The sequence below is a fragment of the Oppia nitens genome, unplaced genomic scaffold (genome assembly GCF_028296485.1).
Source record: "Oppia nitens isolate AA-2021 unplaced genomic scaffold, nextdenovo-longstitch-racon4-pilon3 scaffold1_pilon_pilon_pilon, whole genome shotgun sequence".
NCBI classification, from domain to species: Eukaryota; Metazoa; Arthropoda; class Arachnida; order Sarcoptiformes; family Oppiidae; genus Oppia; species Oppia nitens.
The window spans coordinates 8,001,783-8,028,494 of NW_026533199.1; the positions used below are offsets into that span (position 1 = coordinate 8,001,783).

The 26,712-nt window shown below is 24.4% G+C and overlaps 2 protein-coding genes across 2 annotated transcripts; one reads left to right on the top strand and one right to left on the bottom strand.

Moving 5' to 3' along the window:
• Positions 1–1,648: 1,648 nt before the first annotated feature.
• LOC128951793 (integrator complex subunit 11-like) lies at positions 1,649–4,061 on the top strand. Its single transcript, XM_054297066.1, has 7 exons — positions 1,649–1,816; positions 1,869–1,966; positions 2,030–2,882; positions 2,937–3,149; positions 3,202–3,634; positions 3,707–3,839; positions 3,956–4,061. Exons 1-7 carry the CDS (start codon positions 1,789–1,791, stop codon positions 4,019–4,021), a joined length of 1,824 nt encoding a protein of 607 aa, XP_054153041.1. The 5' UTR covers positions 1,649–1,788; the 3' UTR covers positions 4,022–4,061.
• Positions 4,062–17,983: 13,922 nt separating this feature from the next.
• On the bottom strand, positions 17,984–24,845 carry LOC128953043 (putative uncharacterized protein DDB_G0282133). Its single transcript, XM_054298541.1, has 2 exons — positions 24,633–24,845; positions 17,984–21,838 (listed from the first exon to the last, which is right to left on the bottom strand). Exon 2 carries the CDS (start codon positions 21,784–21,786, stop codon positions 18,043–18,045), a length of 3,744 nt encoding a protein of 1,247 aa, XP_054154516.1. The 5' UTR covers positions 21,787–21,838; positions 24,633–24,845; the 3' UTR covers positions 17,984–18,042.
• Positions 24,846–26,712: the final 1,867 nt, after the last annotated feature.

Below are 26,712 nucleotides of genomic sequence, written 5' to 3' on the forward strand. Positions count from 1 at the left end.
TTTAATATCAGAATCATTAAAGTAATTAAATGTTGTTAATGATTAATTAAATCAATTATATTTTTAATTAATTTTAGATATAATATATTATATTTTTATTAGTTTAATGGACACAATAAACACATCTAAACGGATAGCATTGCTTAACATAAGAATATTCATTGGATGTAAATATCTATCTTCCGGCAGATATTTGTGTGGAAATGCTATTCAAAAGTTATACCAAAACCTATAAAATTGTCAATTTTTGTCGTTTGACTACAAGTTTTGTGTTTAACTATAAGGAAGTTCACCACAAATCAAGTTTATATACTGTATATATCCTGCAAACCGCACGCGTGTCGGACCAACAACTGGAAGACCCTAACGGATAACAAAACTGTTGTTTGTTATCATATTTAATACACATAACTGGGAAGTGTTGTATAGTCCACGTGCACCACATAAACAATACATCCGCATAAAAGTATTGTCTTTTAAATAGTTTATATAATATATTTTGTGTATATATATTATTATTTTTAAAAATAAAAATAATTTATTGATTTTTCATTAGATTAATTACTTCAGACAATTTTGAATCAATATTTTTGCTCCAATTATAGTATAATTTTTTATTTTATTGAAAATCGTTATTATATATACTATAAATCAATTGCTCTTTAATTTAAATTTATTATAATTTATATAATAAAATAATCTATAGTTTTAAATAATATTTATTTATTTATTTATTAAAAGATTTGTATCATTTAAATAATGTGAATCATATATATATATACTGTATATTGAATAATAAGCTATATTATGATCATTGATTCAATTGTATAAATATGATTTAACTCAACAAATATAGTGTTAAATTGAAGTAAAAAAAAGTAAAATAGTTTTAACAAAAAAATTATGTAAAATTGTGTTTTATGTGTATTTACAGTTAGTTTTTTGAAAACTTTTATCTACTTTTATCTTTTATAATTACAGCTCGACTTTACCGGGAATTTCAGAATCTTTATTAATATTTAAATCGTTGGGAATTTAATATCCATAAAATGCTTATAAATACAATATAATAAATTGTAATTGTTTTCCAAATTTAAATGTTTTTCTAATAAATTTTTAAAAATACTGATAAATAGCTAATAATTTTATTTTCTACATAAATATATTTTTAAAATATAATAAATAATAAAAGAGTGTTTTGTCAGATAATTTTTATATGTATGTACTGTAAGTGTAAATTACAACTAAATATTTTGCTTGAAAAGCATAGTCACTAACATAATGTTGACTTAACGGTAAAAAACATCTAACAATTAATTCACTTATTAAATATCAAATAATAAAAGCAAAATAAAAAATAATCAAAAAATACAATTGTTATAATAAATTAAAGCAAATATTAAAACAAAATAAAGATTATAAAAAATATTACAATGAAATTGAGAAAAGTAATTATACTTTTATGACTATTATAACAAATGAATAAAATTAAAGTTTCCGATTTATCTCTCGATTTTCATCTTTAAGTATAACTCCTGAAAAAGTCAATCTCTAATTATAATAGTATTAAACACTAAATTCATTCAATAGTTTGGCCATAAAGTGATCGATCGATACATTAAATTGAATGCAATTGTGAGTCAAGTGTTGCCCTCTTTTGACGCTTTAATACAACAATAAAATTATGTTTTGTTTGAGACATGAATTGAATGAATGATTGAATGATTTAATGGTATTTATGTTTTGATTGAAATCAAATCACATCCAAAATCAACGCCAAAGACATCAATGCCTGACATCAAAGTCACGCCTTTGGGTAATATATATGTCATTAAATTAGTGAGACTTCTAACCGGTTGGTAATGTAGGCGCCGGTCAGGATGTGGGCCGAAGTTGTGTTTTGGTGACAATCGGATCCAAAAATGTGATGTTTGACTGTGGTATGCATATGGGTTATAACGATGAGGTAATGGTACTCAACATTGATGTCATTGTCTCAATAAATGATGAAATTTTGTAACTATTTTAGCGCCGATTTCCTGACCTGTCGTATATCACACGCGATGGACCATTGAATGAGTTCTTGGACTGTGTTATTATAACTCACTTTCATTTAGACCATTGCGGAGCACTTCCTTATATGTCTGAAATGATTGGCTTCAATGGACCCATTTATATGACTCATCCGACAAAAGCCATTTGTCCGATACTTTTGGAGGACTTCCGTAAGATTTCAGTCGACAAAAAAGGCGAAACAAATTTCTTTACGTCACAAATGATTAAGGATTGTATGAAAAAAGTAGTGGCCGTTAATTTACATGAAGTTATCAAAGTGGACGACCAGCTCGAGATCAAGTGTTACTACGCCGGTCATGTGTTGGGCGCCGCTATGTTTTACGTTCGGGTCGGCCAACAGTCGGTTGTTTACACCGGAGACTACAATATGACTCCCGATCGGCATTTGGGTAGCGCTTGGATTGACAAATGCAGACCCGATCTGTTAATTACAGAATCGACTTACGCGACCACTATTCGCGACTCAAAGAGATGTCGTGAAAGAGATTTTTTAATGAAAGTTCACGAATGTATCGAAAAAGACGGCAAAGTTTTGATACCAGTGTTTGCATTGGGAAGGGCTCAGGAATTATGTATTTTATTAGAGACTTATTGGGAACGTATGAATCTATCAAAAGTTCCCATTTATTTTGCCATTGGTTTAACAGAAAAGGCTACCAATTATTATAAATTGTTTATTACGTGGACTAACCAGAAAATTAAGAAAACATTTGTCCAGAAAAATATGTTTGATTTTAAGTACATAAAGCCATTTGACAGGTCATACTCAGACAATCCGGGACCGATGGTTGTATTTGCCACACCCGGTATGTCTTAATTATGACAATTATTAGCATTTTTATAACATTTACTGACTATAGGTATGCTTCACGCGGGTCTGTCATTACATTTGTTTAAGAAATGGGCGCCTAATGAGAAAAATATGGTAATTATGCCGGGATTTTGTGTGGCCGGCACTGTTGGTCACAAAATTTTAAATGGAGCCAAAAAAGTTGAATTTGAAAACAAGCAATCAGTTGAAGTGAAGATGTCTGTCCAATACATGTCTTTCAGCGCTCACGCGGACGCCAAAGGTTTGATCAATTATAATATGATTGACCGTTAAATAACAACAATTTATTATAGGAATAATGACTTTAATACAACAATGCGAACCAAGGAATGTGCTGTTAGTTCACGGAGAGGCTGCAAAAATGGAGTTCCTCCACAAGAAAATTAAACAGGAGTTTGAAGTTGAGTGCTATATGCCGGCCAATGGCGAAACCGTCTCAATTGGTACTAAAGTCAGTATTCCAGTCGATGTCGAGATAGATCTTCTTAAGCGATCACTGAAGGCTTCGAGTGAAAACTCTGATCCAAAAAGACCGAAACTACTTCATGGAACTCTTATGATGTCAAACACGGGAACGGGACCTCAATTTAAATTAATTGATACAAATAAAGCAATGCAAGAGTTGGGTATTAAACCGCATGTCATTAACTTTACAACAAAAGTGAAACTCAACACAAAATATAGTCCACAAAAATTGACAGAATTTTTGTTTCAAAAGTTGAAAAAGTATTTTTACTAAAAGTTAAAGTCAGTTACAATATAAATATCTTTTTATAATCTATTTGTTACTAATTTTAGTAAACTTTTGGATCAGCACGACATCAAAATGGCAAATGAATGTACAATAATTGCATCGACAGCTAATATAAGGGTTGTCAGTATTAGCTCGAGTAGTGATATCAAAGAAGTTTATATTTCTTGGTCCGATCACGTGAGTAGTGATCATTTAATTTTCTTTTTTCATAATAATTGATTTGAATTATAATGTTATTTATGAGATGACATTATACAGACATATATATAACTTAATGTTAAATTATGGTTTAGGAGGAAGCGTTGGGCAGTTATCTCATTAATTTCATAACAGGACTCCAGCGATCACTCGATGCATAAGCAATGAAATGATATCTATTTTTGGATCCAATATTTCCGTTTTATTCTTGTTATTCATTCATTATACATAATAAATTAATAATGATAAATAACTATAAATAACTATAAATATGTGTTATAAATATATATATTTATATATTGTATAACAAATAATAATTATTGTATAAATTGTGTAAATAATTATAAAATCACTTTTTGTTATAAATGATAATAACATTAATATATAGAATAATCAACATTTCGTGACTAATAATGATATTTCATTAGGCTTTTACCGGCATTTTTTTTGTAATACAAATTTGTGATGACTATTATGTATTTATAGACAGATTTTTAGTATCTTATTGATATAAATTTCTTATACATGTAATGATCAATTGATGTCAACTTTTATTACCTGAAACTGGGTTATATAAACGCTAGTAATTGAGCGAAACAGTAGTTTTATATATATTATATATGATCTGAATTGGACACACATTCAGTGTCTCTATCGTGTAAATCATCTATAAATGGAAAGCTATTGTTAGGGTTGGGTCCGAATCGGTCGAGTTCTGAACGAATGGCTCTTATAATGGCTTCTGTCTGTTGGCTCATCTCAACGGACATGACTTTCGGCATATCGTTTTGGGAATCGGTTTCACTGTCATTGTGTTTTGTTTGTATAAAAGTGCTTTTAATATATTGATTGTTGACAGGTGTGCCGCGTATGTCATATATGAAATGATGGTCAGAGGGATCAGTAGAGGCATCAATCAATTGTGTAATGGGAATCACTTTTTGTTTATCCATTTGCAAAATGCTTTCAATGTTAAATCCATTGCTTTGCGTTGCTTTAGATATTGTTATTTTGCTTTTGCTCTCTATTTGCTGTCTTTTATCGGATTCAAAGCGCAAGTATTGAAATTCATTGTTATTATGACTGACTCCGTCTTTTATATTACTTTGAGTACTGGTAGAGGCTGTCGGATCCAAATGCTGTGAAACAGTTTGCCAATGATTTTGATTGTCAGGTACCACACGATTAGGCTCTGAATGAATGGCAATGGCATCCATCCATTTCTTTCGTTGGCTTCTGTAGTTGCAAAATACCAGTGCAATCGTTATTATGCATATAATCAATATGAGTCCCAAACACGATATTAATATTATTGCCAATAAATTCATCTCACTTTTTGCCACTTTTACCTCATTATATGCTATATAATAGTAATACATTTAATATAAGACTTTTTATATACAGTAGTATATAGACATTGGATTAGATATTCAATTTACCAAACATTTGCTACAACCAAATCAATATTAATTATTTATTAAGATAAAAATTATAATATACGCGCAAATCTTATTTTTCTTTTAAGATTTCAGATAATTTAATTATTTTTATACTCTCTTTTATGTAATTAATAAAATTAATATCTAGTTTATAGATAACAATATTTTAAAATCCCTTTACAAAATTTGAACATATTTTTAGACATCATATTTCCTGTCTATCAAAATATGCGGTAGTATTTGTCAATTGATATCTATCTCAATAATATTTTTTTATAAAACTAAAACTCATAAATATATTAATATATTCTTTCAATTGATATGTCAATTAATGTGTGAACTTTTTTTATAGCTTTAATGACAGCAAAAAATCAAATATCAATAAACATATTTGACAGCAATAATATCATACAAACAACAATTAATGCTAAATTAAGTTTTATTATTAATATTTTAAAAGGACATTAATCAGATGGTGTGACCCAATGTGAACCAGACCTTAAACTACTGGTTGAGTATCGCATTGGGCTAACAGTGCGATACCTATTAATAGGATACCCCAGTAGTGGGTCGTCGAGTCAGTGATGCGGGGGTTTGTATGCTGTGGTGTTCATCACATTAATCATTGAATACACATTAAAAACAACAATAATATTGATTTTGATTAATATGTCTTACGTTTGACTTTTTCAATCACATCAAAGCCAATCATTTTGCTGTACTCCTCGTCCGTTATATAACGCAATACGACTTCAATATCTTGATATGGGATCAAAATGCCATCTTTTTCCACGTAATAAATCACTTGTATCTCATTTAACTCGTTTCCCTCTCTTATAAACCACTTCTGTATTGATTTGAAAATATATTCAGATATACTGTATTTAGACAAAACTCTTAGAAATAATCGGTTGCTTAACATTAAGATATTTTTAACAACTTTTAATTTATTTGGTAATGTATTTATCCGACTAATGCATAGAGAATCGTATCAAAGGTCTAATAAATGTCAGAAAATTAAGACATTGAAAGTATTTTCGTGTCTCTAATTGATGTCAGAAATTCATTGTGTCTTTCAATGGCAATACAACGATAACTAAACTTATAAATAGCAGTCTTTAATAATGTTTATAACAGATGTCTTTAACATTGATTCTTCTCTATCATTATAAGAGGTATTTACTGTATTTATGTTTCAATTGAATAAATAAAAAAAGATAAAAACTTTTTATAATTATATACATTTCAATTTTATAAAGTCTTATGTAACTTATTGTATGAATAAATAAAATATTTAACATAATACTAAGTTTGTTATTACATAATTTTTTTTATCAATTTGTAATTTATAATATATTCTACAATAATCTAATAAATTATTATACTATTTATCACAAGTACTTTAGTTAAGCATTTAGGCGTAAATAAATTATTAAAAAAATTAAAATATGTTTTTAATAATAATTTTAAAAAGTGCTGGTAATTAAAAATTGCAAATTATTTGTTTAAGTTTATTATGAGTTGATTTTCAGTTATTTCACTATAATTAGTGTTTTTAACAAAATATATAAAACGATGGATACCTTGACATTAATGATAGAGTGATTGTATTTTTCCAATAACTTTCTTGTTGTGACCGCTGTTTGATGTTTGGACTGTTGCTGTTGTTTGAAGGCTTTTGTATAGATTTGTTTGAGTTTGTCTTCAATTGTCTTTCCAATCGATTCAATCGACACATTATTTGTATTATTAAGTACTTTATAAAAGTAGTTCATTAGTAAAAGCAAATCATAAAATATAATTATTATATAAATAATAATATTAATGTCAAATCTAACAAAGCATTTCTGTTTATGTTTGTTTGATTCAATTATAACTTCATTGAAAAATATTACAAATATCATACAATTATTATTATTTTAAAAATAATTCTTTAAAATTCTCATTTTAAATGCTAAAATCTATTTCTATAATCTTTTATTTAGAAACTATCTTTAAAATCAAATTTTATTTCAAGTAAAGTAGTAGTGATAAACTTAATTTAGAAAATATATTAAAAATTGATTTTTTAAAAAGCTTTAAAATAGTTATTTTTATTTATAAGATTTATAAAGCATTACATACCTGTGCGCACCAAATAATTTTCAAATGGTTTTTCTAAATTATGGTTTTCAGGACACAATGGGACCGGAATTGGTGTTTCTCCTGATATATCAATTGTCTTACTCGGAGCTATTATTTGCGATGATTTGGTAGACAATGTCATGAATTGTAATGAAGTTATCAGTTGTGTCGTCAATGGATTATCGTTTGAAAGTGTTTTCATTTTCGATGATAAATGACTTTCTGGAGAAATTGAAATCTTATCGCTTTTGCTAATATCTTGTGTCCAATAAATTGATGAAAATGAAGGATATATAGGTGTCGTCTCAATGGAAGTCCATCTCTCACTGTCTGATAATATCACAAAACTTGACTCAATTTCTGGTATTAAATATGAATTGGATTTTGTTTGAAAAGTTGGACTCAAATTGTATTCTTGAGTTGAAAAATGATCCGATGTTTTGACATTTCTGGACGTTTGGTATGACTGAGATGACAGTGAGATAAACAATAGATCTTGCGATTGAATGGCAGTTAATTTATTACTTGAAATGGCATTGAAATCTATTGAAGAGGAGGGACCTGTTGGCCGATGGTATCATAATTTGTTATTTGTTACGTATAAATCAATATCAATATATATAATATTTATATATATATACAGTATATATGATATTTATATAAATATCTATTATATATAATGTATGAAAAAACTTAAGAAAAGTTGATAAAACATTTATAACCTGAATATATTTGTGAACTCCGACTTAAAATAGCAGAGTTTTGATTAATATTATATGAAAATATTGACCAATATTTATGACACGTTATTATAGGAGTCGACGACACAATTGCTGGGTTCAGTCGCGGAGTTTTCACACGGATTCGGGTAATTGTCGGCAATACTGTAGTCATCACTTGAGTTACTACTTGTGTCCAAACATATGTTTCGGTAATATTTTCTTCATTGAAATCTCCATTTCCTGAACCAACATAAAAGTCTTCAAACTTGATGTCCGGCCAATTACGGTGTGTTAAATGTAATCTTTCATTATTATTAATATTTTGAGCTAAGATTTTAATTTAAAAATTAATTAAGTGTAAGAAAATCATAATTTAAAAAATACAATCAACAGTTTTTGTAACATTTTTTATTTATTCAAATTTATATAAAAAATTAATGTGTTAAATTTTAACTTATATTATATTTAAATTTATATAAATTATAACTATATAATTTAATAAATTACGTCATTTAATATAAATTACGATTAAAAATACTATTTCTTTATTTTTTGAAGATATTGTAATTTTCAAACAACTACTTCTTATATGAGTTTTGTTCATTAGTTTAACAATTAATTCACATTTTGAGTTAATTATCACAAAATTATGACTAAACTTAGATTTTACTAATAAATATTTTTATAATAGCTATAAATCATTACCGTATAACAAATTATCATATATTGATAATTTAATTTCAATTATTCTAAATATTAATCATTTAAAAAAATCATTTTTAAATAAAATATAAAAGTTTTCATAATTATTATTTAAATATTTATGTGTCATTTAATAAAATTTATGACTATTAATATTTAGACCTATTGTTTAGCTAAATGTATAATATTAATACTATACATTGATTTATGCAATATATATACAGTATATATTGTACAATATATATACTATATATATACTATATATATATAGTATATATATATATTATACATTCGTATGTAATATAAGTTTGTTTTCCTTAATCTCGTCTCAAAAAAAATAAAAAAATAAAATTCAAATTTGGTTTACAAATGATTTGTTTAGTGTATTCATTGAAATCATTTGAGAGACTATTCATTGCTTTTAATGAGAATATGTTCTCTCATTTGTTTGCAATCTCTTTGATGTCAACTCTTTGTGTATTTTATAACTAAATCTTTATTCATAATGTATTCAAATGTAGATTAATGTCTCTACTATTCATACAACTAATTGTAAACATATTTACATTTTTCAATACCTTAAAGCATGTGTCAAATAATGGATTTATTGTTATCATAGAAAATATTAACAAAAATAGAGTATATATTATATAAATTAAAATAGAAAATTTCATACAAAGATATTAATTTATAAACTGAAAATATATTTATTTATTATATTATAATTAACTATTTTTATTTATATTGAATAAATTTAAGTATACGTATTGTTAAAAAATATTTAAAAAAAACAAAACAAAAATTACCTGATATTTGTAATGATGTTAGAAAAAATATCGACAAAAAAATAAGACACATAATTATAATATTAAAATAGATAGATAAATAACAATATTACTAAATTATTTGATATATATATATATATATATATTAATTTATAATAAATATTAAATAAAAAATAATTAATGAAATAGTTGTTGAATTTGTAGCCATAGTTTATAATGATTTAAAAGTCCAACAAAAACAACAAACAGTAATACAGTAATAGATAAGTTCATTAGTCAGTCCATCCATTATTATTTGATTGTTAAATACAGAGTGAAGTGAAAGTTTCAAATAGGAGTTAACTATTAAATATATGAACACTATTTTGAGTGATTTGTTTAGTTAATTATAAAACTCTTTCATGCGTTTAGAAACTTCCCGATTATTATTGCAATAGCAATGCAATTGAGAATATCGCGAACACATACACAGGATATACCATTGTTAGCACTGTTAGGAATACACGGCATCGGTATGTCATCACTGAAAATAGATAAATACATTTAAAAAACATCAAATTCATACAAATGCCTTAATATTTGCATTAAATACATTAAATGCTTTTTTATTATTATTTATATTAATATTATGGTTTGTCCTCATAATAGTAAAAACGGATGAATTATTTTTTTATTATTAAATGCTTATCAAAATTTATTAAATATATTATTTTATTGCCATAGATTCAGATTATTATATAACATATACAGTACATAACAGGTACATATATTATTAACATTGTACAGTACAGTACAATATTATATCGATAAACAAACACTATTGTTATGATTATTTTTAAATTACAATATAGTATTTTGTTTATTATAATTAACTTAAAAGATAATCATAAATTATTAGTTGGGTATTTTTATTATTATTATTATTATTAGCATAATTAAAATTTAGTATATTTATCAACATTTGAATTGAATTATTTTAATTAACTTTACAACAGATGAGACACTATATTCATTAAATTTATAACAACTGAATGTTCAATGTTTTATAACAACTTATACTATATTTAAATAATAACATAATTATTATATATAAATATAAATAAATAATAACAAAATGTATTTCTTATAAAAATATACACATATTATAGAAATAAACATTAGCTTAAAATTTAAATAAACAATTGATTAGTTAAAATATTTTGGAGAACTCTATTATATTTAATACTAATTTTTTTATTTTTAAAAATTTTTTAATGAAATTTATCATTTTCAATGAGAAATGTTTTGTTATTTATTGCAAACCATGGAAATAGTATTGATTTGTGAGATACTATTTATGATAGTATTATCAAAGTTATTAAAGAGTCAGTATATCTACTGAAACTGTTTGGAAACTTATGTTTTCAAAACAGAAAACTAAAGTATAGATAAATCCTTTTGTAACAAATTATATATTAGTTATTATAATTAATAGCAATTTAATTTTTAAAATTTATAATCATTTGTTTGTTAGCATTTAATTATATATAACTTTAAAAATAAATACATTTTAAAAATAATATTCACTCTGTTTTCTAGCATTACTTGTTAAATAAATGTTGAGTATATACAGTATATGACATAAAACTTTACATTATTAGATTGTACTGTAATTTTACATGAGTTTACATTTCTTTTTTAATTTATTGACTTTGATTTCTAAAATAATTTTACACATTTTATTTAGTAATACGTAGAAAGTCAAACAGTAAGTGTGTATATGTGTATATGTGTATATGTGTATATGTGTATATGTGTATATGTGTATATGTGTATATGTGTATATGTGTATATGTGTATATGTGTATATGTGTATATGTGTATATGTGTATATGTGTATATGTGTATATGTGTATATGTGTATATGTGTATATGTGTATATGTGTATATGTGTATATGTGTATATGTGTATATGTGTATATGTGTATATGTGTATATGTGTATATGTGTGAATTTAATTTGAGCAATTTAAAAAAAATTAAAATAAGTTTAAAATTAAAAAATAATTGAATGTTTACTAAGAATCTATGTTTAAAAAAATATTATCACTGATACTGTATGTATATGTGATATAGTGTTGATTATACAATGCGTTCCAATTGCATAAAAACACCTAATAATAGTCAAATAGAAAGTTATTTAATTGCATACTTTTATTAGGTATTTCTATGCAATTGAAACGCATTGTATATAAAACATAAATTAATTATACATGCAAATTATCAATTATTTTATTGTTATTTTATTTTATACAAATTTTACATTTGACCAACAAATATTAAAATAATATCATTAATTGTAGTGTTTATTTGAAAAATACAAAATACATATAAATTATATTTAACAAAAATATTATTTCTTAAAATTCAGTAAATATTTAAATCTTTTGAAAAGACAAAAATTACACTTTTTATATAAATTAAATTTCAATTTTTTTTATTGAAAGTCAACTTTTGAAAGTTTCTTAAATATATTGATGAATGTATTGATTAGTTAACGGCATTTCATTGAAAACATTTGTGATTATAGTCTTTGTTGCGGACATCGAGTCTTTGTGTTTGACATGAATTACAAACGGTATCTGACGTTGAGGTACATGAGTGCCACTCATACAGGCCTTTACCACACTTAGAGCAAGTTTCACACCTTGTCTTATATGAATTGTGCTGTTTATATGTGTTGTGAGGACAGGAGGCACACACCGTCTGATTGGTGCCATTACACCTGACCTCTACATAATAGCCGGGTGGACATTGAGTGCATCGTAAGTCATGTCGATGCCGGTGCTTATGGTGCCTGACCTGCACTGTATTATGAGTAGACTGTAAGCAAGAAAATAATTAAAAACATGTGAAGTGCCGACAAATATATATATAAGAATTGCTAAGTTATAATGTAATGTCTAATTGGTTTTGCTTTTTACTGTGATAGCTGTTCATCACTTTGGGATCACTTTTCATGAAATTCAACGCTTGTTTAATATTTTATTTTTATAGTAAATTTCTGATTTTAATGTATAAAATTTAAGCTAAAATGTTTCGCTAATGGATGTAAAACACCATTTATTCAATGCTCCGAAACATTTAGTGGTTTATTCAGTAAAACCAATGGTTTATCTTAATAATAATAATAATAATAATAATAATAAAAACTACACTATAATTATGTTTTACTCGTGTCTCACATATAAATCTCTAGTTCTGGTCTTTAGCTCTTTTATCTCAAACAAACTCTCTTTTTTTTAATTTTGTTTTTCTTTAGCATAAATTGATTGTAGTTATGCTCTGAAAATTATTTTTAGGTATTACTAAATATTCTATAACTTTAATTATAGTACTTATAATCACATACACTAACATATTGTTATATCTTAATTATCTCTCTCTCTCTCTCTTTCTCTCTCTCTCTCTCTCTTTCTCTCTCTCTCTCTCTCTCTCTCTCTCTCTCTCTCTCTCTCTCTCTCTCTCTCTCTCTCTCTCTCTCTTTCTTTACCAATAAATTATAATTATAGTAATAATTAATATAACATAAGCACAACATTTTACTAATAATTATTTATAATTATTGATAAAACTTCTGAATTTATATAAAATATTTCTTTAAATTTATATTAAATTCAATAAAAATTTGTATTTAATTAACAATCTTTGGTACTTTTAAACTCAATAAAATACAACAAATATTGTAATAAACGTTTGTGCTATAAATATAAAGGTTAAATTACATAATTTCCAAGTTATAAATATTTTCAGTAAAAATAATAGTAATTAAGATTTAAAGAATATAATTGAAAACGTATAATAAGTTTCTTAAATTAATGGTATATAATATAAGATATTTAATTATTTATAAACTAATTAATATTATATTAGAATATTACTCTATTGTACTAAAGTGCTGAAAAATTATAACTATTAGTTTATTTTATTAATCATTTGATAATTTTGTTACCATATTACCAAACATATACAAAACATTAATAATTAAAATCATAAAATACACTAGAAATTTAACTTTAAATATTTATATTTTAAAATTGTTTTATAGGTTTAAACTATTTTTTTAATTTAATTGCTAATATATTATATCTAATTTTATAAAATTGTGATGATTAAAATTAATTCTAAATTTATAATAAATAAAGAAATATACATTTAATATTTATATAATTAATACTTACAATTAAGATGAAAATAGTTGAAAATATTGTAAATATAATTATTGACTTCATATGAGATTTTAAAGTTGTAAAAATTTAATGAATAATTATTATACGTTTTAATATTGTTAATAACAATATATTGTTTTAATAAATTTTGTGGTAAAAGTAGCAAAAATAATGTGATTATTATAATAAAGTGCCATTTGTGGTGACATAAGCCCTACAAACCAATAGATAAGTGCTGTTACTGTTAGCTATGGTGACATTACTGGCTATTGCTTAGAGAAAAATATATAATATATAATAGCGTTTAATCTAATGTCATACATGATAATAGGTTTTTATTTAACGTATGATACATATAGTATAGCAATACATTATTACAGATAACTTTATCAAAACATTTGTAAGCAAAGATAAACATAAAATTATATGACAACACCTGTGCTAAGCATTGCAGCTAATAAACAGCAGATCTTACAAAAACACACTAAAATCAATGTTTAAGGAAAAGGGAGGCAAATAACTTACCTATGATTAGTCCAAAAAGTAGTTTAAGTTTTACTTCAGTTTAATAATAATAACAATAATAAAATTTCAGTTAAACAAAATATTTTTTTCCAATAATTTTTTGATCATCACATTTAAACATTTAATTAGCATAAATACAGTAAAATAAAATATTTATTTATTATCTCTCAATTCAATACTATTTCTGGTTTATCGAAGCAAAGAATAGAAAGCATATCTCATGAATATTAATGAAATTTCCTTTAATTTTATGTAAAATATAAACATCAAGAATACGATGGCATGAGTTAAATGATAAGACTTTTATTTTTAGTATTTAATATTCACTTTCATTAAACTTAAAATTGATTCAAAATGTTTTTCAATTCAAAACAACACTAAAGTAATAATAGAATATTTTTTAAAACTATTGCATATTTTAATTCATTATAATTTATTAAATATTACTTTAAAAATACCGGTATAATATTTTGGGTTAAATAAAATAGTGATAACCTAAATATGAGCAAATATTTATAATAAAATGTTATAATAAAACTATAAAATGCACAGTAAATTATTAATGACTTTTAATTTGTTTAATATTGAAATTTTAAAAAATACTTTATCGGTTCTCACAGATAATAGTTTATATGATATAATAATTTACATCAAACCATTCATGCATTTAAACATTAATATTAATACAATGAGTAATACAGTATTAATATTCATCATAAATTGAAATACTATTTGAAATGCTATTTGAAAATTAGATAAGATTTAAATAAGAAGTTAGTCATTATATTTGATATTATTGTACAGTATATACAATATTAATAATTAATAATATATTTACAAATAAATTCAAGACAATAAAGTTGTCTTAAGATATTTAGTGACTATAAGTTGCTTTAGTCATACAATAATTAAAAGATTTAAATCAAAAATTAATGGATGCTTTTGTGACAATAAGATTAACATAATATACATATCAGTACAAGAGATAAGCTTTTAAACTAAAGTTTTGGGAAATTTAAATTTTAAAGAAATTTCTCTAAAAATTGGAAACTTTTTATAAAAAATGATTTAATTGAATGCAAAAATAAATATATTGTATAATACAACAGTTGTATAAATTAAGACAACAGTTTCGTTCAACATTAATTGGTATTGATATTGATTATTTAATAAACTAAATAATTAATGTTATTTTTTAAGCAAAAATTTCTTTTTGATATTTACTAGAAATTTTCTCATATTACAAATATTACATAATATTGCGGTATTTTATAAGCATTTATACTTTAAATACATTTTTCACATTCACATTATTTATAACTTAATCGATATTTAATGTAATTTAGAGTTCAAAAATATTTTTTACTATATTAAATGAGTAAATATAGTATTATAAATCTATAAGATGTTTAAATTATTAATATACTATATATTATTAATATGTTTAAAGCATAAGATAAACAAAATTCACATCAAATATGAATCCAATGAATGGATCGATAAAACTTATTCTAGTTATATGTTTTATACTTTCTATATATTCAATGCAAATGTAATTTGCAAACTAATATCAAATTTAAATTTATATATTATATAATTTATACTAGAAATAAAATATATAAAAGTTACAAATATACAGTATTATTTCAGATTAAAGTTATTGTATAATACAATTTTTATATAAACTAAATAATTTAATTTATTATTTTTAAAATCATGTAATAATCAAATAGTAATTTCAGAAAATGTCAAAAAATAAAACTATATTAAGAAATAGACAATAATTCAATATCAAAAATTTTATTTTCAATTAACAATCATTTATTGTAAAATCATTTTACAATAATATGATTTAACATATTTCAAATTTATCAGTCATTATTTTACAATTTTAACAATATATTTATTTTTACTCTTTAAACTATTATATTAATTATATTTAAAATGACTAATTATTAATTATTTTATTTACTTTTAAAATTTTCATTAGAGAAAACCATTTTTTAATTATACATTAAAAGTTAGTTTTATAAACTTCATAAATAATCGGCACTCAGAAAATTAGTATTATTTTGAAACAAACAAAAAATAATAACAATTTAGTAAGTATATTAAAATTTTGTTAATATTATTTATAGTAAATACCCGATATAATTCATAATTACATTTTATATACAAATATTTTAATTTAGTTTAAATGAATATTAGTATAATCATTGATTATTATTAACCAATTTATATGTATATATAATGTTTTAAAATTATTTATTGTAAATATAATAAATTAGTTAAGAAGTTTTGAGAAAATTAATTTACATAAATGTAGCATAAAATAAATGTCAAAAATATAATAAAACAATAATATATAATACGTAAAATCGGGTATTTTTATTTGTATGTATCACCGGAACAAATAATTTGTTTTCATTAAAAAAAATGTTGAGTTGCAATTTATTATCAATTTGATAAATACTTTACTTTTTGTTATATAAAAACAATTTTATTATCTAAAACTATTATTTTTATTAATTCAATTAACACTATTTAAAGTATTACATTTGTATTTTTAACAAAAAATTAATTTATAATTAACATTTGAGTTAACCTAACATTGATAGCAATATTCAAAGATATCTTAATCAGTTTTAACTTTCAATTTTAACAATCATTTAATAATAAATTAACCAATAATTTCTTCAATTCGTTTATTAATCAATAAATCTATGCAAAACATGTCAAATACTTCAAATATCTTTTAATAATTATAAATATATTTATTATATTAACATTGACGAGAAATCAAAATAGGAATAAAAATTATAAATCAAAATAAAAATATGATATAAATATATGTAAAATAATGAATTAGTGTAAATAAAAATTTATATGAAAACTTATTATATTATATAACTTTTGTAAATGATATATATATATATATATATTAAAGAATCAAAATCTAAGACATAATGGTTTTGAGGTATTATATAATAATAGTAGCAATAGATTACAAACTATTAACTAAATAAACAATATTTGCTGTCAATAAAAATGTAAAATCGATTCACAAAATCAAAACTTATCGCTCAGACTCTCATCCTTTTTAAGACAAAATTATTTTACTGTATATAATATGAGAGTTTACTGTAAAAATAGGGTAAAACTTATAATATGAATAAAAAACAATGTAAATTGAATATGATTTCAGTTTAAATATTAAATAATTTATGAAAAACAATATGTTAGAAATTTTTGTCAATTTTGATTACTGTTAAATGTTTGTTAAATACAGTATTATTGAATAAAAGAGCTGATTATACTGTAATGTGTAAAATTGTTTTGCATTTAAATATCCATTAGATTTATATTTTCATGTATTTTCACAATATGTCTCACATAAAAATTGCAATAAAACAAAAATATTTATCTTTTCTTATATTTTAAATATTATGATAACATTTTTTCTGTAATTATTTATATTATGCTTAAAGAGTGTCTTAACGAAGTGCGAGTGTTTGCGAGTCAGTCATCAAAAACAGTCTAATAATCAGATAGTTATCAAACAAAATATCATTTCAGTTAAACAATTATCATAATTATAATATTAATATATATTGTCTTCAATTATAATATATTTAGGCAAAAATTGAAACACAATTTAGTAGTCAATCAAAGTGTCGATCAGACATTCATAGAGTAATAAATGACTCCTTCATTATCTTTCGCAACATTACTATTAGTAGTGTTGTCATCATTAATGACTAGTTTTTTTGTATCATTAGTTTGTTGTCTATTATTAGCTGTCGTCGTGTCTAAAGGTTTAACAACATTTGTATTTGAGTTTGTATTCAAATTCTTGGCAAACAACACATCGGAAGAATGTTTGGGTGAAGAACTGGCCCCTTCTGGAGCCCCTCTTTCATCGTTGGAAGACATCATCACTGGCTTTGTGGCAGTCATTGGCATTGAACTCATCTTTTGTTTCATTCGTGTCTGTAGTTGTTGTTCGAGTTGGCGTTGAATTTGTTGCTTCAGCTGATCACGAGTTGTATTAGCCGGCACTCGGATCACAAGACCCTCATTACTGTTAATGGCACTCACTTTTGACTGAACTATCAGCGACTGTGGTCTGGGAAGGGTTCCGGCTTTTATTTGAGATACACCTACTGGTCCATGTGCTCCAAGTACTGGCGCTTCATGGGAACGGACAGTCATTGCATTTTGTGGTTGAAGTCTTACGTGGATTATTTGAGGTCTTCTTTGTTGAATTTGGTTTACATTCGGTGACATTTGATTATTACTTATATTAGTATTATTAATGCAAATATTTCTATTATTTGTCATCTGAGGCCACGACACATGACTACCGATTGATTGAGAACTAATAGCACCGTTAGAGTTGTGTGATTTAGTTTGTATTTGTTTAAGTATATCATCAGTTGTTCCAAATTTAGGTCGAATTCCTCTAACAGATGGTCTGCGGGCGAACCCGAATGACGGGTCTTCGTCTTCAGACATTGAATACCTCTTTTTGATTCTTTCTGTTCGTTGTATGTCTTGTTGAACAAACTGTTCCAATTCATCTTTACTGAGATTATGTGATGAACTGTTATTATTGTTATGATTAATTGGTGGAACAGGTAATGAACCAATTTGTGGTGTTTGGTTCAAAATATGTGGATAAGCATTCAGACCATCACGTCTTCTAATTTCACTTGGATTTGGGAACTCATTGTGTTGTTGAAGATGATAGTGATATGGCGGGGGTTGCTTATGAAGATGTCCTAATGTTTGACTCATTATTGGTAATGTCATGACTGGCTGCTGGTTTTGTCCAGCAATTCGGTTATACATTACTTGCACTGGTATTGCTTGAGAGGTTGGACCTCGAGGAGGATTGCTGTAAACATATTGTGGTCGACTTTGATAATATGGTGGTGGTTGAGGAGATACTGATCTACTGTTATTAGCAATTAGTGTTGGATTGGGTGATAGGGAACGTTGATTTGGTTGTAAATTATAGGGTAATTGTAGACTACTTTTATTATGTGCATCAATGGTATGGTTCCACTGCTTAGAAATCTCACCGTTTCTATTGAGCGATAAATACTGAATGTTATGATTGATATTAGTGTTTGACTGTCTCAAAGAATTGCCAGTCATATGAGGGACCATAAAGTTGGACAGAGAGGCCGTCCGTTTGGAAGGAACTAATGCTTTGGGTTCTGAGGTATATTCTATTATAAACTCATCGGTCGACCAGTTATTAGTGTTTGATTGTGTTTGTAGTTGGTTTTGTTGGCTCTGTTGTGGTGCTGCCGGTGCTCTCATAGTTAATGTTGACGATGTGTTTATTTGTAAATCATTGGCATTCATGGCTTTATTAGTGACTTCATCTGACATTTGCTTGTTTTCCACAAACATGTCATTATGTTTATCAGTATTTATAGTATTGTTTGTATTATTCATACAATTATCACTATTAGCATTACCGGCGCTAACTGTTTGTGTAATTATTGGATATTTTGGATTATTATCAATAATAAAATGACTTACAGTTTGTTTTATAACTTTGTCTGTTGTTTTGGTAGTAATGCTATTATTATCCATTGATTTGTCGCTACTTTTATCGGATAACATATTTTCGTAAAACATGAGATTCCGTTTGAATGTTTGCGAGTGATTATTACGAGTGTCACAGTTGTCATCACTAAACTTATTAATCTGTTTCCGGTTGTCTCCATTCACATCATAATCTTCACTCTCTTTATCTCTATTATCATAAGTTGTACCTCTTGTTGACTCATCTTCTGTTGATTTAACGACTCCATCGACACAAGTGTTAGTTTCAAACAAATCATTTGAATCACTTGTTCTCCTGCTGTTCATTGAGTCATTAAGTATATCCTCGTGCAGTGTCTTAATGTTATTATCACTATTAGTAAAGTCATGATTCGTTGTTTGTAAATCATTAAAACTATTTTTATTAGTAAATATCTCAAATTGGTTGTTGGAGTCACCATTGGAGTCAGTGTTGATCAAAATGATGGTATCCTGAGAAGTAATACTGGAGTCACTTTGTAAGTCCTGTAGAGATCCGGTAGGACTAGACTCGTCGTTGCCTTCATCTGAAGTAATATCACTCAAATCATTTTCAGTTAATTTAGACGTCGTTTCATTGTTTGTATTGTGAAAGTGAACCGGAAAATCTTCTGGACATAGCTGTTCGTCTGGTAAACTAATATGGCTGCCAATGGCTTGTAATATTGCATCCTCTTTGAGAACACCAATAATCTGTTCCTCTTCAAGACTTTCATTGTTATTTAATATCATAGATTCCCACTTAGAGCTGATCTCATTAATAAACTTTTGTTCGCTTTTATTTGCTTTTATCACATCGTCGTCCATATCATCGTCAATATAATCAATACTGAGATCGTTCTCAAAAGCACACAAAGAGTTGGCAATAAAGTCCCGATAATCGGGCGGCGGTTCAAATGGTAGTAAATCCTGGTATTCGACCGGTGGCTCAAACATATAGCCCTGGACTTCAACCAAATTAAAATCGGTGGGAGATTTCAAGGCTATTATTTGTGGCATCAGATTCTGAGGCCAGTCATCACAGAAGACTTGCATCGTTTCACTGAATTTTACTCTTTTGTGACCTTTATTTACGTTGCCTTTCATTGACTTTTCGGAAATTCCTTTCTTTAACAATGATTTTAATTGTTTTGGACGACTTGTTGTCGTAGTAGACATAGTATTGGTTGAGTTATTATATGTATTATTATTATTAGAGTTTGTATTTGTGACAATTTCTTGAGTTAATTCACTGCAACTTTGGTTAAAATTTTTATTTTCTAAATGAATTGTAGTTTTGACAGTCGTATCGGTAATTAGTGTGACTTCTTGTGAATCTGATTTGACAACAGTCTCAATGACAATGACTTCATTATCAGACTGTTGAAGATTAGTATTAATGGAAGAGCTTATGAAGTGACAGTTGAGATCCCCTTTAATAGGGTCTTCACGCATACAGTCGACTCCATCGCTACCGTCAGTGTCGGTGGCATTTGTGTGTTGACTAACTGAGCAAACATCTGGTGTCTGATTGCGAGTCGAGTCAGCGCCGGTCGTACGCATGCCATCCACACGACTGACTCGACTCATATCAGTCTCCATACCATTAGTGCCACGAATTGAACTCTCAGGTCCTATCAAACTACTATTATTACCGCAATCTATTGTCAAACACTCGGAACAATTGACAACATCTGGTTTGATCAACACATCACTAACAATGACATTATCTTTCAAACCACTACTTCCATCATTAATGTCATTATTTTGAGCTGAATTATCAACTAAATCACTAGAAATTGTGCTTTTTTGACCACTTTGTGCCAATTCAGACATCGATGACATTATTAATTATTATGACAATCGATCATTCTTTAAGTTAGCTCTCATTCTTTAACTGTTCAAATAAAAAAAAATTTTTGATAAAAAAAATTTAGTTATCATTTAAAGCTATATTCAATATTTAATATTCAAAAGTTTATAAATCATAAAAAATGAAACAAAAATTATAAAAAAATATTCAAAATCTATTTACAATAATATATAGTAATTAATCAAAATTATTAAATACTAAATTTTAAGTTCTTTATAAAATTTAAAGTTTTGTAAAATAAAAATATTTTATTATATTTAATTATATTAACATCAAAATAATATATTTAAGGTACAACAAATAACAAACTTACTATTTATAAAAATTACATGTTACCTTTTAATACAATTTCAATATTCTATAATTAAAAAAAACTTTCCATTACAAATTTTTAATTATAAAAATTATAATTATTATATAATGTGAAAAATCGTTTTACAAAATAACTTGTAATGTATAAATGATAATAAATTATCATAAATATCAATTGTCTTTTCCTAGAAATCATAGAAAAATAGACTTAAAGAAAACAGTTGAATGTATTTTTGAAAACAATTTTATATTCATAATACAATCATATACTGTAAAATACTAAACACATTTCCATAAGAGTCAAACCTAAACTAATGACATTAACCACAAATTAAAGCGTAAAATAAATTGAAAGTTATAACTAGTGTCTTGATTTCCAACTAAAAAAAATTATTTTGTCGGTTCAACGCTTATAACTGGGACTTAGTATGTCCACCGAAGTTGACCAGTGGACGCTATTTCCGAAATTTTATTATAACTATAAATAACTATTTGTTGGGTTAGAAACTATAAAAACTTATAAATAATTATTTCATATATTTTGAAAAATATAAGCATTAATTTGTAAAATATTGCACAAATATATGTAAAAACAAAAAGTAATAGTTATATAAATTATATAAAATCTGTAAACTGTTATCAACTCATATTACTTTTTTAACAATAGAAATAATTAGTTTATTTATATAAACCATTTTTGTAAATATGCTGAAAACAAGTGAATTATATATCTGTTGAAATATTTATAAGAAAATAAATAACTATTTCAATAACTATTTGGCTTTTTTGGCAACTATATACAACTATTTAATACAGTTTAAATAACTATTTTAACAACTATTTGACTTTTTTTAGCAACTATTATAACAACTATTTAATAGAGTATAAAAAATTATTAATCAATACACTAGTTATAACAAATGTAATGTACAAAAATCTATTGTCCAAAACAATTATAATAAAAACATGTCAAACAGCTTGAAAAAACTATCTCTAAAAACAATAAGGAATTTATTACTGATTGCTTTAAAAAGCAATTATTTATTCATTTTCCAAATCGTTGATTAATTAAAAGATATTTTTTAAATCTAAAAACAATTATTTTTTTCAATTTCTTATTTAAAATAATTTTTCAATTTTTTTACATGAATGTATAATTTGATAATCGAGTTAATAAAACATTTAAATTTTGTTGAGTATATGTTGTCATAATCACTAAGTTTTCAAATTACATAAACTAAAAATAAATATCTACTCATTTATTTAAAAATTATACTGTAGTTTTTATAATATAACTTGAGTTAATATTATTAGAAAAAACAACAACAATTCATTTTAAAAAAAATTGATGAATTTATAAAAAAAATAAAGTAAATAATTAATGAGAAAAATTTTTATTAAATAAAAATAATTTATACTATTTATAAATATAATCAAATTAAAGCTGACATATCATAAATAACTTGTTTTATAAATAATTATAGATAAATATTTGTGTAACAAATTTTTGTCAATATTATTGATATAAATGAAATGTATACAATCATTAAAAAGTAATTGAATTTTTAAATTTTTATTCAAATTATTTCTGTAATTATAATTATGTTATTCAACATAACATATTTAATTTATCCTAAATAAGAGTCAATGTAATGTATAATACAGTATTATTTAGACAAATCTCATTAGTATATAATAATTTATAAAATTATATAATTAGTTATGAATAACAATTTCTAGTATGATATATAAAAATTTAAATAACTATATTTAAAAATTTATAATATTATAATTACGATATTTGAGTTATTTTTAGTAAATCTCTGACCATTTTTAGCAATAATATGTAAATAAATATAAATACGTTTTGAATGCAAAATCACATGTGAAGAGACAAAACATGAGTTGTTTTGTTTTGACACATATTTAATGGTATTTTAGTTAAAACAACAGCTTATGAATCAAATAGTCTTTTTTGACTCCTTTTGTCACTATATTTAGTTCAATGACTTTCATTGCATTTAAATAATACAAACATTTATCTCATTTAACATCAAATTATAATTTTTGGCGAAACTCTCCCATTAAGCCTATGTTTGAATGCTTTTTAATTCAATAATAATTGTTATTCATTGTCCAAATAATATTACTATTAAATTATTCATACAATAAACAAAAAAAAACAATAAAACAAAATGTTTGACATAATCGTGATTTTATATCAAAATTTTTATGACAACAATAATCAAATTATAAATTATATAATGCTGTAAATGAAATTATAGATAACTTTTATAACTATTAAATATTGATAATATACAGAAATATAATGAAATAAAGTTAAATAAGACAAATATGTGATAACTTAAGTAAAATATTTTATTTAATATATAACTAATAATAATCAATAACAACAAATGTGTCAATCGGTCACACAATCAATGGTTTTATTAATATTTCAATTAATTGTCTAAATATATATATATATATGTATTGATTGACTTACGGCTTACAGTTGATTATTGTTTACATTGATATTATCAATTGATAGTAGACATCGATGTCTTAATGTAATCAAACAATAAGTTTGCCATCATTTGCACTCAAGACATGTTTTGCACTTCATTTTTACATAATTATCATATCATTCATTATAATCTTAACATTAATACACTTAATCATCACATTATGATTGATATTTTTTAAAAACAACAACAATATATATATCATTTAAATATTGATTACTATATAGTGATAACAAATTCAATAAAACAAATATTAAAAGTAATTAATTTTGTGATTATAATGAATACAACACTCATTGATAACAACAAATCGATTGAATGTTTGCATTCATTCACTCATTCACTTCAATCAATGCTTGCCTTCAATATTGGAGTCCAACTCAATGTTTGCAAATACTTGCCGTAAATTTACAATTCATAACCCATTTCAACACTTACGACACCTATTGACACAATATTTACATCACAAGCACTGGTAGTTTGAAAACTTAAATAACTTGTTCACAAACAACTCAATTGTTATTTTTTTTAATAACTTTAATTTTGTATAATATGTAACTCTTTTTGTTGATGTTTTAATCAGATAAATTCATTTTTAAGACAATTTTGATGCAATAGTATAGTATTATACGGTATATCGTGTGATAAGTAATTATTAGACATCACTTTCAATGTCACTCTACAATATAATATTCATTTACTGTAGACTACTATTTCATAAATATAAATGTAATTAAGGAATATATCATTAAAATTATATTTTTTCATTTATTAAGATATAATCTAATCTTAGAGATAATTTTGAAGAAAATTAAAAAATTCCATATAAATTAGTGTCAAGTTTTAATTATACTGTATATGAATTTTTGTAAAACAGTAGATTTAAAAATATTTTTTTTTTAAATAATTAAATGAATAGCAAATAATTATATTATATAATTATTATTTTAATTTGTTATTATATCTGATGTACTGTATATATATTAATTTCAATATTATTAACCATTTTTATAAATTTTTGTTAATACTTTATATTAATTGCATTAATCAGGTTAAGCAAGGTTTTGGATTTTAGAGGAGGTATAGAATGGGGTAAAATGGAAAACATAAATAGTAATGTAATACTAATTATTTCAATTTTTCTGTTAATATTTAAGCTCACCTAATTCTTAAATTGATAATATTTATTTTATTTTGACTAAAATTTTAAAAATAAATAATTATTTAACATTTAAAATATAAAATATAAAAATTATTTATAAATAACATTATATAAAATAGATATAATTGTCTTAAAATAATATTCTATTTGTAACATAATTACCGTTAAATGTTGTTTAATTCCCCGTATGGAGATATGTAAGCCATGGTTAATAATGCGAGTTTTTAACCATACGAATAAAAATATTTTGTAACTTTAAATTTTAATTTGCCCCCCCCTCCCTCCCTTGTTTTTATACATTTTCAAGTTTTACCACCCCTTGTATTTAGACGTCTCTAATCGTTCCAAACCATTTGAATATACTATTTATTTACAGATTTATATTATGTAAAAATACTGTAAACAAAGATTTTTTGTGTTTCATTTATACTAGTGATGCAAAATTACGCTGAATTTATTTTTAAGTTGAAAATTGAGATAATTTATTGAATTTATAAAACAGTAATATTAAATAATATACTGGTAATATAATTTTAAATAATTTAATAAAATAATTTCAAATAATCTTTGAATCAATAAAAACATCAAACTGAATAATAAAATGATTAAAATAATAATTATTTGTTAAATATTTGTGTAATTAAATAAAACTTTTATTTTATATTTATTTTAACAAGTTTATTAAATAATCTCAGTTTTAATTGTATTAAACTTAGAATTTTGAAAATGTTTTTATAGATAATCTAAGATTATATGAAAATATTTTGTTAAATTAAAAAACATTTACAAAAACAAGTAATTAATACATGTTTTATCTATAATTTAAAGTTTGACACAAGAGTGCAACTAATTTCATTTATTATTAAACCTTTGAATATTGAGCTGAAATATAAACTGAA

Excerpts from the sequence above, each read along its gene's own strand:
- LOC128951793 (XM_054297066.1), top strand. The coding sequence starts at position 1,789 with ATGCCTGACATCAAAGTCACGCCTTTGG. Across the intron at positions 1,817-1,868 it reads CATCAAAGTCACGCCTTTGG|GCGCCGGTCAGGATGTGGGC; the intron begins GTAATATATATG and ends TTGGTAATGTAG. Across the intron at positions 3,150-3,201 it reads CGCTCACGCGGACGCCAAAG|GAATAATGACTTTAATACAA; the intron begins GTTTGATCAATT and ends AATTTATTATAG.
- LOC128953043 (XM_054298541.1), bottom strand. The coding sequence starts at position 21,786 with ATGTCATCGATGTCTGAATTGGCACAAAGTGGTCAAAAAAGCACAATT.